The 18490-nt window shown below is 43.4% G+C and overlaps 1 protein-coding gene across 4 annotated transcripts in view; it reads right to left on the bottom strand.

Annotated features, from left to right (window-relative positions):
* Positions 1-12487, bottom strand: part of LOC132406434 (ATP-dependent RNA helicase DDX39A) — a 33777-nt gene extending 21290 nt beyond the window's left edge. Inside the window, exons 1-3 of one of the 4 annotated variants that reach the window (XM_059992077.1) lie at positions 12340-12487; positions 10811-11023; positions 1963-2090 (exon numbers count right to left, since the gene is read on the bottom strand). In XM_059992077.1, coding sequence (XP_059848060.1) covers positions 1963-2090; positions 10811-11023; positions 12340-12475 — 477 coding nt within the window. In that variant the 5' untranslated portion in view covers positions 12476-12487. Of the gene's footprint in view, positions 1-1962; positions 2091-10810; positions 11024-12236; positions 12257-12281 lie in introns of those variants that run through there. The other 3 variants (XM_059992078.1, XM_059992081.1, XM_059992079.1) reach the window with 3 other exon arrangements.
* Positions 12488-18490: the final 6003 nt, after the last annotated feature.

Here is an 18490-nt window from a genome sequence, read left to right as displayed (position 1 = left end):
AATAAGAGTTAAACTTTTACAATAAAATACCTGGACAAAAAAGACACATATGTTCGGATGCTGTTCATAGACTTCAGTTCAGCATTCAACACAATCATCCCGCAGAAACTGATTGGAAAGCTGAGCCTACTGGGCCTGAACATCTCCCTCTGCAACTGGATCCTAGAGTTCCTGACTGGGAGGCCTCAGTCAGTCTGGATTGGGAGCAGCATCTCCAACACCATCACACTCCCCAGGGTTGCGTGCTCAGTGCACTGCTGTTCAACTCTGCTGACCCATGACTATGCTGCAACACGCAGCTCAAACCAGATCATCAAGTTCGCCAATGACATGACTGTGGTGGGCCTTATCAGCAAGAACGACGAGTCAGCTTACAGAGAGGAGGTGCAGTGGCTAACGGACTGGTGCAGAGCCAACAACCCGTCTCTGAATGTGAACAAAACAAAAGAGAGGGTTGTTGACTTCAGGAGGGCATGGAGCAACCACTCCCCGCTGAACATCAAAGGCTCCTTTCTTGGTGTTCATCTGATGGAGAATCTCACCTGGTCCCTCAACACCAACTCCATAGCAAAGAAAGCCCAGCAGCGTCTCTACTTTCTGCGAAGGCTGAGGAAAGTCCATCTCCTACCCACCCCCCATCCTCATCACATTCTACAGGGGTTGTATTGAGAGCATCCTGAGCAGCTGCATCACTGCCTGGTTCAGAAATTGCACCATCTCGGATCGCAAGACCCTGCAGCGGATAGTGAGGTCAGCTGAGAAGATCATGGGGTCTCTCTTCCTGCCATCACGGACATTTACACTACACACTGCATCCTCAAAGGAAATAGCAATATGAAGGAACCCATGCACCCCTCATACAATCTCTTCTCCCTCCTGCAGCCTGGGAAAAGGCTCCGAAGCATTCGGGCTCACACGACCAGACTATGTAACAGTTTCTTCCCCCAAGCTATCAGACTCCTCAATACCCAGCACCTGGCCTGACACCTTGCCCTACAGTCCTGTTTATTATTTATTGTAATGCCTGCACTGTTTTTGTGCACTTTATGTAGTCCTGTGTAGGTCTGTAGTCTAGTGTAGCTTTCTCTGTTTTTTTTTATTACGTAGTTCAGTGTAGTTTTTTTGTACAGTGTCATGCAACACCATGGTCCTGAAAAATGTTGTCTCATTTTTACTATGCACTGTACCAGCAGTTATGGTCAAAATGACAATAAAGTTTGACTTGACTTTACACGAAACACAGAGCCCTACAGGACAACTGATCTCAAAACTGAAATTCAGAGTAGAAAATTAAGCAACAAAAAATGTCAACTTTTCATCTTTTTCCACTGTTTCTGTTCAACAAAGTGTCTTGTGTTGGTTGACTATGCAAATGTGTCCAACTCTGAAAGCTGTCTTCTCCTAATCTAAACGTTCAGCAGCTCAAGGACACACACGAACTAAGCAACATTACTGAGTGCAATGATGCTCTTCCTAGTTTTTAAACCAGAAGGTGAAATGCTTACCACACTACCAATGTAGACTTGAAAGGACAGTTAACATCAATAATGAAACCAGTCATTCCGCAGTCACACCAAAAAAATTGAATTTGCTCTCACACAAAGAAAAGTGCCTATGATATCAATTTAGGTCAAGCTGGATACCAGGATTAATCAATTAAAAAACACCCATTCTGGAAACCTAAAATAAAAAGAGAAAATGCTAGAAACGTGCGGTTGGTAGCATCCATGCAAAGCAAAATGACGTTCACGCCAAAGACCACACTTTTATTCATATTTTGAATGAGTGTTAATGCTGTGTAATGACTGGAAATGGACGAGTAGCAGTGTAACCAGACAAAGCTTCTACTGAACTTGCAAGGACAGATCTGTTAATACTAATTGATTGGATTCTATAATTATTTGTGTCATGTAAGCTAGTGGCTCGAAAACCACACATACCAATTCTTATCTGATAAATTACCTGTCCGTCAACAGCCTCCAATTGTTGCAGTGTCGCAAGAACAAATACTGCTGTCTTTCCCATTCCAGATTTGGCCTGACAGAGGATGTCCATTCCAAGAATGGCTTGAGGAATGCACTCATGTTGAACTGTGGAGAGAACAGATACAGCAATGATTTCACATCACTAGAACTATCTGGATTTAGATCCAGTTTCCCATCCAATTATCTGAACAATTAGTCCTTCCTTCCAATCTAGGACAAAATGCAAGAGAAATAACTAAATTTAACCTAAACGGCTTAATTACTTTGGTAATTTACAAGAACATCATCTTTACTTCATCTTCTTTTAACCTTGCTCAGAAAACTATTTTCCACACAATTGCCTACACTCTCCTTAAAGAATTAATTGATGTAGCAATAAACTCCACACTACAGTGGATTAGATTTCTCTATTTCAAATTATTACTGCCTTATCCTTGTGATCACTAGCTGTGGGATAGGAAACTGTACTCTTAAAGGCCACTCCTACAATAAAACTCAGATAATCCAGTACCTCATAGTTCAAACGGTGCAGTTACCTGGCTCCCCATCAGATCAGATCTGGAGTGCAAGCATATGCAGCCAATGCCCAGAATATATGTTTGTTTATTTTGGCAAGCTGGAACACTTAAACTGAAACTTACAAGCTGAAAATTGCCAAGTTCCATTCCCCACTCCCACTAATCTCACTGGACCCTGGCTTCTACAAACTAACTTGGGAGTACATGTCGCGTCCAATAGTCCAACCTACCTGACACAGGCACTTTTGAAGCTGTGTTCGGTTGAAGTGGCACTCAGTCCAGGTTAACTGTAGTTACCTCCAACTTCCTCAAAATAAGCTTTGTCAAAACTGACCTGTTAATTTTTTGCACACTCATTTTGTATGAAGCTTTCATTGGAGAAAGTGAATTACTTTTCTTTTACCAGATCCAACAATATTTCTACTCTTGCTAGAAATATATATGGGCCAAAAACAATAAACATACTTCCATTCTCCATTTGTTACCTCCAGATTTTTGGAGGTTTGATAAATTCTCTAAAATGATTCAAGTTACAGAAGAAACACCCTAGTCAGCACAATAGTGACCGTGTTATGGATCTACTGGTTTTACTTGACTGGCTGGCACGCCTATATAGTTTTGAATTCAGAAAATGCTGGATTTTCAGAATGTTTCAGAATGTCAACCAGTGGAAGAATGATTTCAGCTTAAACGACATTTAGAGAATGCAAAGAACTGTTCAAAGCCTTACCCTTTCTCAGAATTTCAAAAGAAAGTTGAGGTGAATAAAAGTGGACTTACTTTAATTGTGAACTTTTGGAACTGATTAATCACAAGTTAGACTAGTGTGGATTGAAAGGGGCAACAATCCAATGTAGCATTCTCTCATCTTTACAATTAAGCTATATTGTGGCTGCCTGGTTGTAGTGAGACAAGAATCAAAGGGGCCCTTTTAAGATGGCTCTCATGACACTCACTGCCTCAGACAGCTGGAGTGTTAAATAAATAATTCAGCTGCATTTAAGCTAATTATGGATAAAAACAAGACAAAAACATCAGGGGAAAATTGCAACAGCATCAGGCTGAAGAGTGTAGTTTGTTGTCATTGAGCAAGTTCACTTAAGAATTCTGTGAAGGCCAGCCAAATTTCAGGACTAACATATTCCAGCAAGGAAGACAGACAAGGATGGCAAGATTCTGGAATCTTGGATGACAGATGTTGCAAATTTTTAATCAAATAATAAGCATATATAGGGTTTGGGATATTAAATTCTGACAGGGTGCTTGAGGAATATAAAGGAAGTAGAGAAAAACATCATAGGGAATCAGGTGGGTAAAATGAATCATGAAATGTTCTTGCCAAATGTTTAAAGTGAATTTCAGCATCTCTCTCTCTCTCTCTATATATATATATATATACACACACACACACATTAAAAAAGAGGGTAGGAGGGTAGGACCTCTTAACTATGAAAATGGACAAGGGAGAGCCAGTGGATGTAGTGTACCTGGACTTCCAGAAAGCTTTTGATAAAGTCCCACATTGGAGATTAGTGGGCAAAATTAGGGCACATGGTATTGGCAGCAGAGTACTGACATGGATTGAAATTTGGCTGGCTGACAGGAAACAAAGAGTAGTGATTAACGGGTCCCTTTCAGAATAGCAGGCTGTGACCAGTGGGTTACCACAAGGTTCAATGCTGGGGCCGCAGCTGTTTACAATATACATTAATGATTTAGATGAAGGGATTAGCAAATTTGCTGATGACACAAAGCTGGGTGGCAGTGTGAAATGTCAGGAGGATGTTATGAGAAAGCAGGGTGACTTGGACAGGTTGGGTGAGTGGGAAAATGTTTGGCAGATGCAGTTTAATGTGGATAAATGTGAGGTTAACCACTTTGGTGGCAAGAACAGGAAGGCAGATTACTATCTAAATGGAGTCAAGTTAGGAAAAGGGGAAGTACAACGAGATTCTTGTACATTAGTCAATGAAAGCAAGCATGCAGATACAGCAGGCAGTGAAGAAAGCTAATGGCATGCTGGCTTTTATAATAAGAGGAATTGAGTATAGGAGTAAAGAGGTCCTTCTGCAGCTGTACAGGGCCTGGTGAGACCCCACTTGGAGTAACGTGTGCAGTTTTGGTCTCCAAATTTGAGGAAGGACATTCTTGCTATTGAGGGAGTGCAGCGTAGGTTCACAAGGTTAATTCCCAGAACGGCGGGACTGTTAAATGTCGAAAGATTGGAACAACTGGGCTTGTATACACTGGAATTTAGAAGGATGAGAGGGGATCTGATTGAAACATATAAGATTATTAAGGGATTGGACACACTGGAGGCAGGAAGCATGTTCCCGCTGATGGGTGAGTCCAGAACTAGAGGCCACAGTTTAAGAATAAAGGGTAGGCCATTTGGAACAGAGATGCAGAAAAACTTTTTCACCCAGAGAGTGGTGGATATGTGGAATGCTCTGCCCAAGAAGACAGTGGAGGCCAAGTCTTTGGATGCTTTCAAGAGTTAGATAGAGTTCTTATAGATAGCGGGGTCAAGGGATATGGGGAGAGGGCAGGAACGGGGTACTGACTGTGTATGATCAGCCATGATCACAGTGAATGGTGGTGCTGGCTAGAAGGGTCAAATGGCCTACTCCTGCACCTACTGTCTGTTATTGACCACTCAAGGACAAAGGAGGGAATTTATGCTTGGAAAAAGCCTAAGTGGACATCTCAATCTGAAAAGTTGACTGTCCCTCATGATAAGCTGATCCAGAAATTATGGAAGACAGAATCCTTGGAGAATTGGATTTCAAACTGACTTGGCCATAGAGGAGAAGGCAGTAGTGGAAGGGTATTGCTCTGATTGGAGGTCTGTGCCCTGTATTCTAAAGGCATCAGTGCTGGAACCTGTTGTTTAAGTGACCAATGAAAATTTAGATGGGTTGGTTAGCAAGTTTGCAGATAACACAAAAATTAGTTGTAGACTGAAGTTCGTCAAAGGATACAACAGGATGTCTACTCAGTGGCCATATCAAGCATAGGAGTGGAACACTGATCTGCTGCTGTAGCTCACCCCGTTTAATATTCGACATATTATGCATTCAAGGATGCTCTTCTGCACACCACTGCTGCAACGTATAGTTATTTGAGTTACTGTTACCTTCCCGTCGGCTTGAACCAGTCTGGTCATTTTCCTAAGACCTCTCATAAAGTGTTTTTGCCCACAGAACTACTGCTCGCTGGATTTTTTCCCCCCACAACAAAAACTCTGGAGACTTGTGCATGAAAATCCCAGAGCAGCAGTGTCTGAGATACTCAGACCACCCAGTCAGACACCAACAATCATTTAATAGTCAAAGTCAATTATATATTTCTTTCCCATTCTGGTGTTTGGTCTAAACAATAACTGAACCTTGTGACCATGTCTGCATGCACATTGAGTTGTGTCCCGAATTGTTAATTAGATATTTACATTAATGAGCAGGCGTGCAGGTGTATCTAATAAAGTGGCTACTGAGGAGAAATCACAGATGGAGTCTAATCCAGGCAAGTGTGAGACACTGCACTTTACGAGGGCAAATGAAAGGGAATGCATACATTTAATGGTAGGGTTCTTGGGATCCAGGTCCATAACTCCCTAAAAGTAGTAATACAAGTAGATAGGATGGTAAAGAAAAAATATGGCATCTTCATACTCATTACTGGGGCATAAAGTACATGAGCCAGAAAGTCACAATGCAGTTCTAAGCTTTTCGGGCTACTGTGTGCACCTCAATACAGAAAGAATATGGAAAGTTTGGGGACGGTGCACAAGAAGTTTACAAGAAAGCTGCTTTGATTGGAGGGCATCAGCTATAAGGAGAGGTTGGATAAATGCTGAAACGTGTGTTGTTTATCTGGAGAATCAGAGACTAAAGGGACCTGATAGGAGTTTTAGAAAATAAAGTGAGGCACAGATAGGGTGATCTTTTCCCCCAGAATAGAACTGTCAAATACCAGAGGGCCTAATTTTAAGAATAGAATTTTCTTTTGCATACACAGTGTTGTGTGTCTGAAATACAGCCAGGTAGACATTCAAGAGGCTTTTAGATTGGCACATGTCTATGCAGGGACAGGAGGGATATAAATCATACACAGGCAGATAGAATTAAGTTTCATTTGGCATATCATAGGCCATGTTCTTGATCCTGTTCCGTGTTGTAAATTGACCAGCACAAAGGTCATGCTTTCAGTTTTAAAAATCAGATGGACCTTTGGGGAAAACATTAAAACTAAAGGTGGTACAGAACATTAGCAATTGGCTTTATATTAAAGATGAGGAACTTCTGAGTCCTCACATGCAGGAGAAAAAGGTGAACAGTCATAATCCTAATCCTATATGCCTGTAAGATTTACTGCTGAGATGGTAGCAATACTCATTCAAAACAAACTGTTTGCAAGCAGTGTTGCTCAGTTCAAACTGCTGTCTCACAGCATCAATGACCTGAGTTTACTCCTGCTCACCAGTGCTATCCATGGGAATTTGGCATTTTCTCCCTGGACAATTAGATATTCCCCCCCCCCCCCACAAAGAGATCAGATTTTACACCATAAGACAACATAAGGACATAATTAGGCTACTAAGTCCATTGACTCTGCTCTGCCATTCCATCAATGTTGACATCCCCACCCTCCCCCCCCCACCACCCCCCATCAACCATTCTCTGTCTTCTCCCAGTAACCTTTGATGCCCTGGCTAACCAAGAACATAACAACCTCTTGCCATGAATATGTGGCCTCCAAAACTGTCACTGGCAATGAATTCCAGATTCACCACCCTCTGGCTAAAGAAATTCCTTCTCGCTGTCCCAAAGAAGGGTATCAGTGTGAAACGTCAACAGTTTTACTCTTTTCCATAGATGTTACCTGACCTGCTGAGATCCTCCAGTATTTTGTGCGCGCTGCTCCTTCTTACTTGTATAAAACAGACATTCCTCTTTTCTGAGGCTGTGTCCTCTGGACAAGACTCACCCACAACAGGAAACACTCTTCCACACCTACCCCGTCTAGGCCTTTCAGTATTCAATAGGTTTCAATAAAATTCACCCTCATTGCACAGCAAGGACAGCCCTAGAGCCATCAAATGCCCCTCATATGTTCACCCTTTCATTCCCAGAATTATTCTCGTGAACCTCTTTTGGACTCCTTCCAATGCCAGCACATCTCTTCTTAGATAAGGGGTGTTATGTACCCGTGAGTATCGTGAATGTCACATGACCATGATGTAATTAAGGCTCTGCTGGGCATGATGTAATGGTCTTGTGCTGGTGGAGTGTGTAATTTTCCCGCCAATGAGAGGTCATGTAATAGCCTCTCAACAGGGTATAAGAGAAGCACGCATCACTGTGACGAAGGTCAGTTCGTGGCTTAATTCGTCAGTGACTCCATTCTGCTGCGTATTTGATTTCATGACGCAGTTTCGTTTTAAAGTGGAGTTTTAATTACTACTGAAAGAATCGTAGTTCTGAAAATCGCTGCCAGTTAAAGTCCAGTCGTAGAGTGAAGAATTATCGAAGTTCGGGAAGCTGAAGGATCGAGAAAATTTGGTGTTGCTGGCGGTAAAACAGGTTCGACCTTATTTGATCCTCATTTGGAAGGAATTAGTAACCTGCGTCTGAGATAGCTCCTGCATTTCTAGAAGAGCAGAAAGAGCTGGATGCAGCGTTTCATCAAGGAAAGGTCAGTGCACTTAAGCCGTTTTATTTCCTTCATTGTAAATCCTTCGGGCAAGGCATATTTCGGCTGGAATCAGCAATAACGTCATGAGGTTGAGGAATTTGTTACTTCTGGGAAAATTTCTCCTAAGTGACTTCGCAAATTATCTGGACTTTTGCATTTACTACTTTTAAGAACTGTTTGAGCTGCCGTATAGCAGCTGACTCCCGGTTAAGTTAGTCGTTTTGTTTACTTTTGTTTTCTTTTGAGCAGTGTTTAATAAAAGTTTTATTTGTTTATAAAAAACCTGTCTCAATTCTACATTCATTGTTGCTGAATTGTAACAGGGGTCCAAAACTGCTCACAATACTCCAAGTGCACTCTGACCAACGTCTTATAAAGCCACAGCATCACATCCTTCCACTTATATTATAGTCATCTAGAAATGAATGCTAACATTGCATTTGCCTTCCTTACCACCAACTCAACCTGCAAGTTAAACTTTAGGGAATCCAACACAAGGATAGCCAAGTCCCTTTGCAACTCCAATTTTTTAAATTTTCTCCCCACTTAGAAAATAGTGAACAACTTTATTCCTTCTAACAAAGTGTACAACCACACTTCCCGATGCTGTGTTCCATCTGCCCATTCTCCCAACCTGTCCAAGTCCTTCTAGAGACTCCTTCCTCAACACTATCTGCCCCTCCACCCATCTTCATACACTATGCAAACTTGGCCAGAAAGAATGAATTCTGTCATCCAAATCGTTGACATATAAAATGAAAATAAGCTGTCACAATACCGATGTCTGCAGACCACCATGTCACTTTCAGCCAGTCAGAATAGCCCCCCCCCCCCCATTCTGACCTTTTGCCTCCTACCAATCAGCCAATCTTGCATTCATGCTGGTATCTTTCCTGTAAAATCTGGGGCCTGTATCTTGTTTAGCAGCCTCATGTATGCCACTTTGTCAAAGGCCTTTCTAAATCTCCAAACCAACAACATCCACTGAATTGCCTTTTTCCTGTTATTTCCTCAAAGAATTCCAATAGATTTGTCAGACAAGATTTCCCCTTAAGGAAACTATGCTGACCTGGGCCTACATTATCACGTGCCTCCAAGTACCCCGAAACTTCATCTTTAATAATGGCCTATAATGTTTTCTGTTTCTTTTCTTAAGAGTCTAATAACATATGCAATTTTCCGTCATCTAGAACCATTCCAGTATGTAGTGATTCTTGAAAGATCATTACTAATGCCTCCTCAATCTTTTTTGCTACCTCTTTTTCATCACCCTGGGTGTGGTCCATCAGGTCCAGTTGTACCTTCAGACCTTTCAGCTTACCAAGCACCTTCTCCTTGGTGACAGAACTTCACTCACTTCTGCCCCCTGACACCATCACATTTCTGGTTTTCTGCAATATGCTAAGTTCATCTGCCATTACTCTGTTCTCCACTACTACATCAATTTCCAGTGGCCCAATACCCACACTCGCCTCAATCTTCTTTTTGTATCTGAAATAATGGTATCCTCTTTGACGTTATTGAATAATTACCTTCATATTTCACTTTTCTCTTATGGTTTTTTCATTGGTTTCTATTGTTTTTTTTTAAGATTCCCAATCCTCTAACTTCCCAATAATTTTTCTATGTTATATTCCCTCACTTTTGCTTTTACACCGTCTTTGATTTCCCTTGTCAGCCATGGTTGCCTCATCCTACCTTTACAATACTTCGTCTTCAGGATTTATCTATCCCATGTTTTCTAAATTGTTCCTAGGAACTCCAGCCATTGCTGTTCTGCCATCATGCCTACTAGGATCCATTTCCAATCAATTCTGGCTAGCTCTCTCTCGTGCCTTTGTAATTCCCTATACTCTACTATAATACTGATATGTTTGACTTTAGCCTCTTCCTCTCAAATTGCAGGGTGAAATCTATCGTATTATGACCACTGCCTCCCAGTTTTCCTCCACACCTCAACAATGTGCAGACTGACATTGTTATATTATGTTTTTCTAAATTGCAGAATCAGTGAGATTATGGAAAGCATGTTAGAACAAAATGGAATTAATGTAGAATCAGTATAAAAAGATACCCAGTGTGGATTCAGTTGCCTGAATATGCTGAATAACTCGAATTCTACATCCCATATCAGCCAACAAGAGGACAAAACTGATGTAGACTTTCCATACACAGCGCTAAGGAGGAACTGCACTGTTGGTAATGCTGGGTTTGGGTTGTAACTTACTGTGAGCAGCAAGCTATCCATACATACTACTGAAAGGCACAAAGTTCTTCACCAATCTTCCAACTTTGACCTACAGGCTTCTTCACACCACAAATCACAAGCATGTTAGAACAAGCCCCAATCAAAAAACACAGGTTGAAAAGCTTGACAAACTTCTGTTAGAACCGAAGAATTCCAATGGCATTGTACTGGCGGAGCACCCTACCTTAGACAAACCCTGTGCATAATTGCCAGGATTATCAGTACTTATGCTGCTTAAAGCTGGGCTTAAGGTTCCAACAGAGCTCCCACCCCCCCCCACCAAAAGTGCTGAAATTCCCTGGGTACAGAAGTTTTGATGCTCCACTATAAGTTATTACATAAGCAGTAGGGGAAAAAAGCATTACCTTCTGAAGGATGCTCAAAGCCACAGTCAACAATGGCTCGAAGTAGCTCTGGTTTCAACAAAAAATCTCTGAATCCAGAGCTGTGAATGGAGACATAGGAACCCTTCACATCCTTCTTAGCAGGAGCTGTTGCTGGTTCTGCCGAGGTCTGGTTCTCATCATCTTCTTCGTAATCCAACAACTCATTCTCAACATCGTTCTCTGCCATCTCTACTGAATGGTCAAAAAAAATTACAGGTTTCAACAGACATCGCATCAAATGCACATTGCTAAACAATTGTTCAATATCTTAAGCAGTAATAAACTTACCCATTTTAGGGTTGTACAACCACCCATATCCTTCCTCCCCAATCCCCTGGTGCCTCCTTAGTCCCTATTCAGTAAAAATCTCCAGTCTTCAACCCCATGCGTCTCTGCCCATTAACACAACTCTACAGGTGCTTTCCTCTCCTCTTAAGAGTAACACAAACCTCTAGTATCAGCTAATCCTCTCTCAAACCAATAAACCCTGAAAACCCATCGACTGATCATTCTCCACTGCATATCCATGTTCACTGTCTAAATCTTGTCAGAATTACACTGGCTTGCATCAGATGCTCTCCCAATCTTCTGAACCCATATAAACTAGGTGGCCATTTGTTACACTCCCTCTATGGCAAGAATATCTGAGAACCAAATCTGCACATAATATTCCGATAATTGTAGTAAAACAATTCTTCCTTTCCTTTACTCAGATGTTCTTGCTTTCAAACCCATTTACTGGCTCAAGCCCACTGGATTTCAGCTACTGATGTATGAAAACAAATTTTTAAATATCAACATTTCACAAACTGATTTTATATAACATCTTTTCCATAACCAAATACATAATGCACATATATTAACATTAAAGACACACAGTATGTGTTTGCACACTTCCTCCTCAGATTGGTCAAGAGCAAATTTCAGTGTTACATTCGATTCCCTCACCCAAATCATTTGACTCTAATATTTTTCCAACTGATGACGTTAGGCATCAATCTTATTAAAAGATAATAACTATTTTTTTCACTTTTACAAACGAGATTAATAACAATAATTTCCCAACCCTTAAATAGGAGTAACTATTTCATTCCCCAAAGAATACTGGAAAATATTAGCCAAAATTCACTGTGATATCCCTGAATACTCAGTGGGATTCCTCGCCCCCACCTACCACTGAGGATCCATTCCCCCACTGCCGAGGATCCTGATTTCAGCTCCTCGCTTCCCCCAGCCCCTTTGTCCCTCTCCACTGTTGCTCCGGGGTCCTTTCCCGTTAGCCATCCCCACTCCCACCCAGCCGCCTCATAACAACCTCCTCCCGCCCCGATCACTAAGCCTTTTCAAGTAGGCCTTACTCCCCCACTCAATCGCCGGCACTGCACGAAACCAAAACCGACCCTACCCGAGCCCAGCAAAAACCCTGCCCTGCAACTTCGCGAGCTCTTACGGCCGCGCGTCTCAAGCCGGCTCCGAGCGGGGTTGCTGGGCCCGCCGCCAACACGTACCGACTCTCGGGCTGACCGCTGCTTTTTGCAAATGGCCGCTCCGCACGCTCTTCGCGGGTATTCCTACAGCCGGAGAGCCCGCCTTCTGGTTCATCCTGATTGGCTGATTTCCCGCGAGCGCTTCCCCCTTGCCCATGCGGTGATTGGGACACCGACGCGAGGCTGAACCGGGGCTTCCGTTTTCTGGCCTGGGGTTGGTCCAGCTGGATGTCACTCGGCCGAATGAGCCGGAATATGTAGTAAATTTGTGAAGTTGCTGTTGATATCCCTGGTTTGGGGGAGGGTAACAATTTAGCCCCCGTCGCGGGGCGGTACAGCGCCGGCAGTTCACTTGCACTGAGTGTCTTGGTTTGGGTTTCCAGTATAAACGTAAATGAATGGGTTACACGTCACCAGAACAGTGTACGCCACATATCATTTTTTAAAAAATATACTTTTTTTTTGAAGAATGTGAATGTTGCTCCCATCCCTGGTTGCCCTTTGAGAAAGTGGTGGAACCATCTTCCCAGCTGCCACAGTGATTCTGGGTACGCACTGGGTGGGGAGCGTCAGAATTTCGACACAGCAGCTATGACAGAAAGCCCGGTGAGATGTCTTTTCATTCAGAAAGGTGCGCGACTGGAGGAGAGCCTGCAGATGGTGATGTTCCCCTGGGTACCGTGCTGTTCACAGAGCCTTAGCAAGTTACTGCAGTCTACCACACACTGAGCCGGCTAATGTGCACCATTGGTAAATTAAAATGAGAGTTTATGACTGGGTGTCAATTGGACAGGCTGCGTAATCTTGTTCCGTTCCAGAGTTGTTTGTCTTATCATCCAGGCAAGCGAAGAATTTATCGAAGTTCAAAGTAAGTTTATTATCAAAGTACATATAGGTCACCGTATACACCTCTGAGATTCATCTTCCTGCGGGCGTACTCAGCAAATATAGAGAATAGTAACTATAACAGGATCAATGAAATATCAGAGTGCTGAAGACAACAAATTGAAAATACAAATAAACAGCAGTAAGTAATGAGAACATTTGATAACAAGATTAAGAGTCCTTAAAGTGAGATCATTGGCTGTGGGAACCTCTTAATGGATGGGCAAGTGAGTGTAGTTATCCCCTTTTTTTCAACAGCTTGATGGTTGAGGGGTAGTAACTGTTCTTGAACTCGGTGGTGCAGTCCTGAGGCTCTTGTACCTTCTACCTGATGGCAGCAGTGAGAAAAGAGCATGGCCTAGGTGATAATGATCTCTGATGAGGGATGCTGCTTTCTCAGGGAAGTGTTTCATGTAGATGTGCTGGATGATTGGGAGGGCTATACCCATGATGTATTGGGCCAAATCCACTACCTTTTGTAGGAGTTTCCATTCAAAGGTATTGGTGTTTCCATACCAGGCCTTGATGCAGTCAGTCAATACACTCTCCACTGCACACCTGTGGAAGTTTGTCAAAGTTTTAGATGTCATGCTGAATCTCCGCAGACTCCGAAGGAAGTAGAGGCACTGCTGTGCTTTCTTTATGATTGCACTTATGTGCTGGGTCCAGGACAGGTCCTCTGAAATAGTAACAGCCAGGAATTTAAAGTTGCTAACCCTCTCCACCTCTGATCCTCCGATGAGGATGAGCTCATGGACCTCTGGTTTACCTCTCCTGAAGTCTACAATCAGTTCCTCGGTCTTACTGACATTGAGTGAGAGGTTGTTGTTATGACACCTCTCGGCCAAATTTTCAATCTTCCTCCTATTTGCTGATTCATCACCACCTTTGATTTAGCACGCAACAGTGATGTTATCAGCAAACTTGAATATGATGTTGGAGCTGTTCTTAGCCACACCCTCATGGGTGTGATGTGAGCAGGGGAATTAACACACCCTGTGGCTTACCAGTGCTGATGGAGATCATTGAGGAGATTTGTTGAACTGACTGGGGTCTACAAGTGAGGAAATGCAGGATCCAATTGCACAAGGAGGTACTGAGGCCAAGGTCTTGGAGCTTACTGATTAGCTTTAAGGAGATGATGCTATTAAATGCTGAGTTGTAATTGATAAAGAGCATCCTTTGTATGCATCTTTGCAGTCTAGATGTTCCAGTGTTGAGTGAAGAGCCAATGAGATGGCTTCTGCTGTGAACCTGTTGCTCTGATAGGCAAATTGGAGTGGATCCAAGTCACCTCTCAGGCATGTGCCGATATGTTTCATCACCAAACACTTCATCACTGTGGATGATGTGACAGTGATCGGGTTGATCTCCAACAGAGACAAATCAGCGTACAGAGCAGAAGTACAGAACTTAGTGAGCTGGTGCTCAGAGAGCAACCTGTCTCTTAATATGCAAAGCCTAAGGAGCTAATTATCAACTTTGGAAAGTCAAGAGATGATGAGTACGCTCCAGTCTACATTAACGGAGACATAGTGGAGAGAGTGTCCAGTTTCAGGTTTCTGGGAATACACATCTCAGAAGACCCTACACGGTCCACTAACACCACAACAATAGTTAAGAAAGCACAGCAATGCTTGTTTTTCCTCAGGACGCTGAAGAAAGCTGGTCTACCTGAACAGATGCTGGTGACCTTTTACCGCTGCACCATAGAGAGCATCTTAATATATAGCATCTCTGTGTGGTAGCTCACTTGTACAGAAGCTGATAGGAAAGCACTTCAGTGGGTCGTCTCTAACACACAGAAGATCATCAGGACACAGCTCCCAGCCCTGGAGGACACCTACAGCTTACGGAAAGCTACAAGCATTTGTAAGGACAATACACACCCATGCAATCATCTGTTTGAACTTCTTCCATCTGGCAGACATTATAAGATTTTCTGTGCCCGCACTTCCAGACTGAAAAATAGCTTTTTCCCCAGAGCTACAATTGCTCTGAACCAATCGATCGAGCATCATCCATAAATTAGTTATATTGCTATTTTTAATACTGGTTTTACGGCTGTCATGCATCTAAGTTGCACTTTTGTACTGCTGGACATTGCTTGTACTGGCTGGTTACTTGATTTTATTTATTGTTTATTTATTTTATTTGTTGTTTTATAGCATTGAGTACGAGAGCTGCAAACTCATTTTCGCTGTATTGGTACATGACAAATTGTACTATGCAATGACAATAAGGATATTTCATTTAATTTAAGTGCCACTGAGCGATAGTCATTGATGCAGGTCACACACACAAAATGCTGGAGTAACTCAGCAGGCCAAGCAGCATCTATGGAAAAGAAATACAGTCGACATTCTGGTCTGAGACCCTTCAGCAGGACTGGAGAAAGAAAGCTGAGGAGTAGATTTGAAAGGTGGGGGGAGAGGAGGAAGAAACAGAAGATGATGGGTGAAACCGGGAGGGGGGTGGAATGAAGTAAAGAGCTGGGAAGTTGAATGGTGAAAGAGATAAAAGGCAGGAGAAGGGGGGATCTGATAGAAGAGGACAGAAGGCCATGGAAGAAAGAAAAGGGGGAGGAGCACCAGTGGGAGGCAATGGGTGGTCAAGGAGATAAGGTCAGAGAGGGAAAAGGGGATGGGGAATTGTGAAGGGGGGGCATTACCGGAAGTTCGAGAAATCAATGTTCATACCATCGGGTTGGAGGCTACCCAGATGGAATATAAGGTGTGGCCTCATCACAATAGTGGAGGAGGCCATGGATAGACATTGGAATGGGAATTAAAATGGGTGGCCACTGGGAGACTCTGTTTTTCCTGGCAGACAGTGCATAGGTGCTTGGCGAAGTAGTCTCACAATCTACGTCAGGTCTCACAGCCATACAGCAAGCCACACCAGGAGCACCAGATATAGTAGATGACTCCAACAGACACTCACAGGTGAAGTGACGCATCACTTTTGGGCCCCTGTTTGGTAGTGAGGGAGGAGGTGTAGGGGCAGGTGTAGCACTTGTTCCATATGTGGCTGGAGAGAGACAAATGGACAAGGGACTTGCGTAGGGAGCAATCCCTGCAGAAAGCAGAAAGTGGGGCTAAGGGAAAGATGTGCTTGGTGGTGGGATCCCATTCGAGGTGGAGGAAGTAGCAGAGAATTACATGCTGGATGTGGAGGCTGGTGGGGGGTAGGTGAGGAGAAGACAAACCCTGTCCCTGGTGGGGTGGCAGGAGGAAGGGGTGAGATCAGACGTGCATGAAATAGAAGAGATGCAGTTGAGGGCAGCGTTGATGGTGGAGGAGGTGAAGCCCCTTTCTTTGAAAAAGGAGGACATCTTCTTCTGGAATAAAAAGCTGCATCCTGAGAGCAGGTGTGGCAGAAACAGAGGAATTGAGAAAAGGGGATGGCATTTTTACCAGTAACAGGGTGGGAGTAGTCCGCTCTCACCTTATCTTCTTGTCCACTTATCGCCTTCCTCTGGTGCTCCTTCCCCTTTCTTCCATGGCCTTCTGTCCTCTTCTATCAGATTCCCCCTTCTCCTGCCCTGTATCTCTTTACTTCATCCCTCTCCCTCAGATTTCACCTACCACCTTGTGTTTCTCTCTCCCCTCCCCCCCACCTTTTAAATCTACCCCTCATTTTTTTTTTCTCCAGTCCTGCCGAAGGGTCTTGGCACAAAGCATAAACTGTATTTTTTTTCTCCATAGATGCTGCCTAGCGTGCTGAGTTCCTCCAGCATTTTGTGTGTGTTCCTTGGAGTTCCAGCACCTGGAGATTTTCTCCTGTTTGTGACTGACACAGGTTACCATGGTCTTCTTGGACATCGGTATAATTAAAAGCCTGCTTGAAGCAGATGGGTACCATGCACTGTCGAAGCGAGAGGTTAATGTTCTCAGTGAGCACACCAGCCTCACTGCAAGTCTTTGGTACCTGTTCAGGTAACCCGTCCAGCCTGGATGCTTCCCTTGAATTCACCCACCTGAAGACAGCTTCAGTTTCAGATAGAATAAAGGATCATCAGGAGACGTGAGGGTTCATGAGGATTCCTCCATATCTTCATGGTCAACGCAAACTTAGAAGACACTGAGCTCATCTGGAAGTGAAGCCCTGCTGTCTCTCTTGCCACTTGATCTAACCTTGTAGGAGGTTATAGCAGTCACCCCTGCCACAGCTATCGAGCAATCTCCATTGAGTCTAGATCAGTCCAGAGTCTCCTCTTCATCCATGGGATGGCTTTTTGGAGGTCGTAGCTGCACCCCTTGTGACTTGTGACCACTGACTGTGTCCTGCAGGTGATACATTGACCTTGGTGAGCCACTCAAGTGCTGGATACCTACCTTCTGATTTATTCCCATAGCCGCAGTATTTATGCGGTCAGTCCAGATGAATTTCTGTCAATAGCAACCACAAGAACGTTGATAGTGGGTAGACTTCCCTTATCTTTTAGAGCGGATTATTAAGTGGCAAGTAACAAATATCGTACGGATCTTGCTGCTTGCAAGTTGGGTTCCAGACTTCCCAAAGAGATGAGTAAATGGAGTTAAACATTATATCATCATCGGCAAACAACCTCACCACATAATCATGAATAAGCTATTAGTGGTCCGCTTATGTGATGTCCTATGGCTAGGATAATTAACCTGTAACAGCCACAAGAGGACTTTAGATGCTGTAGGGGGGGGCAGCATGGTACCGCAGTGGTTAGCACAATGGTTTACAGTCCAGGCGACGCGGGTTCAATTCCCGTCAATGCCTGGAAGGAGTTTTGTCCATTCTCCCCACGGCTGCGAGGGTTTCCTCCGGGTGCTCTGGTTTCCTCCCACCAGCTGGTAGCTTAATTGATCATTGTCAAGTGTCCCGTGATTAGGCTAGGAATAAATCAAGGGTTACTGGCTGGTGCAGTTTGAGGGGCCTCATTGTATGTCAATAAACAATAAATAATAAAAAAAGGGAGCAGGACAGCATTTGTGGAGGCAAAAGGGGAGGGAAGTTCAAGGGGATATTGGAGGAAGGTTTTTTCACTCAGAGAGTGGTTGGTGCACTGCCTGAGTCAGTGGTGGAGGCAGATACACTAGTGAAGTTTACGAGACGACTAGACAGGTATATGGAGGAATTTAAAGTGGGGGGTTATATGGGAGGCAGGGTTTGAAGGTCGGCAAAATTTTGTGGGCCAAAGGGCCTGTAATGTGCTGTACTATTCTATGTTCTATGTTCTAAAAGGTGTAAGTCTCATGTTCTCAGTATTATTGTTTATTTGCTCAGTTTGTCTTCTTTTGTACATTGGTTA

The sequence above is a fragment of the Hypanus sabinus genome, chromosome 16, assembly GCF_030144855.1.
Source record: "Hypanus sabinus isolate sHypSab1 chromosome 16, sHypSab1.hap1, whole genome shotgun sequence".
Taxonomy (NCBI): Eukaryota; Metazoa; Chordata; class Chondrichthyes; order Myliobatiformes; family Dasyatidae; genus Hypanus; species Hypanus sabinus.
This window is presented reverse-complemented; position numbering and strand designations above follow the sequence as displayed.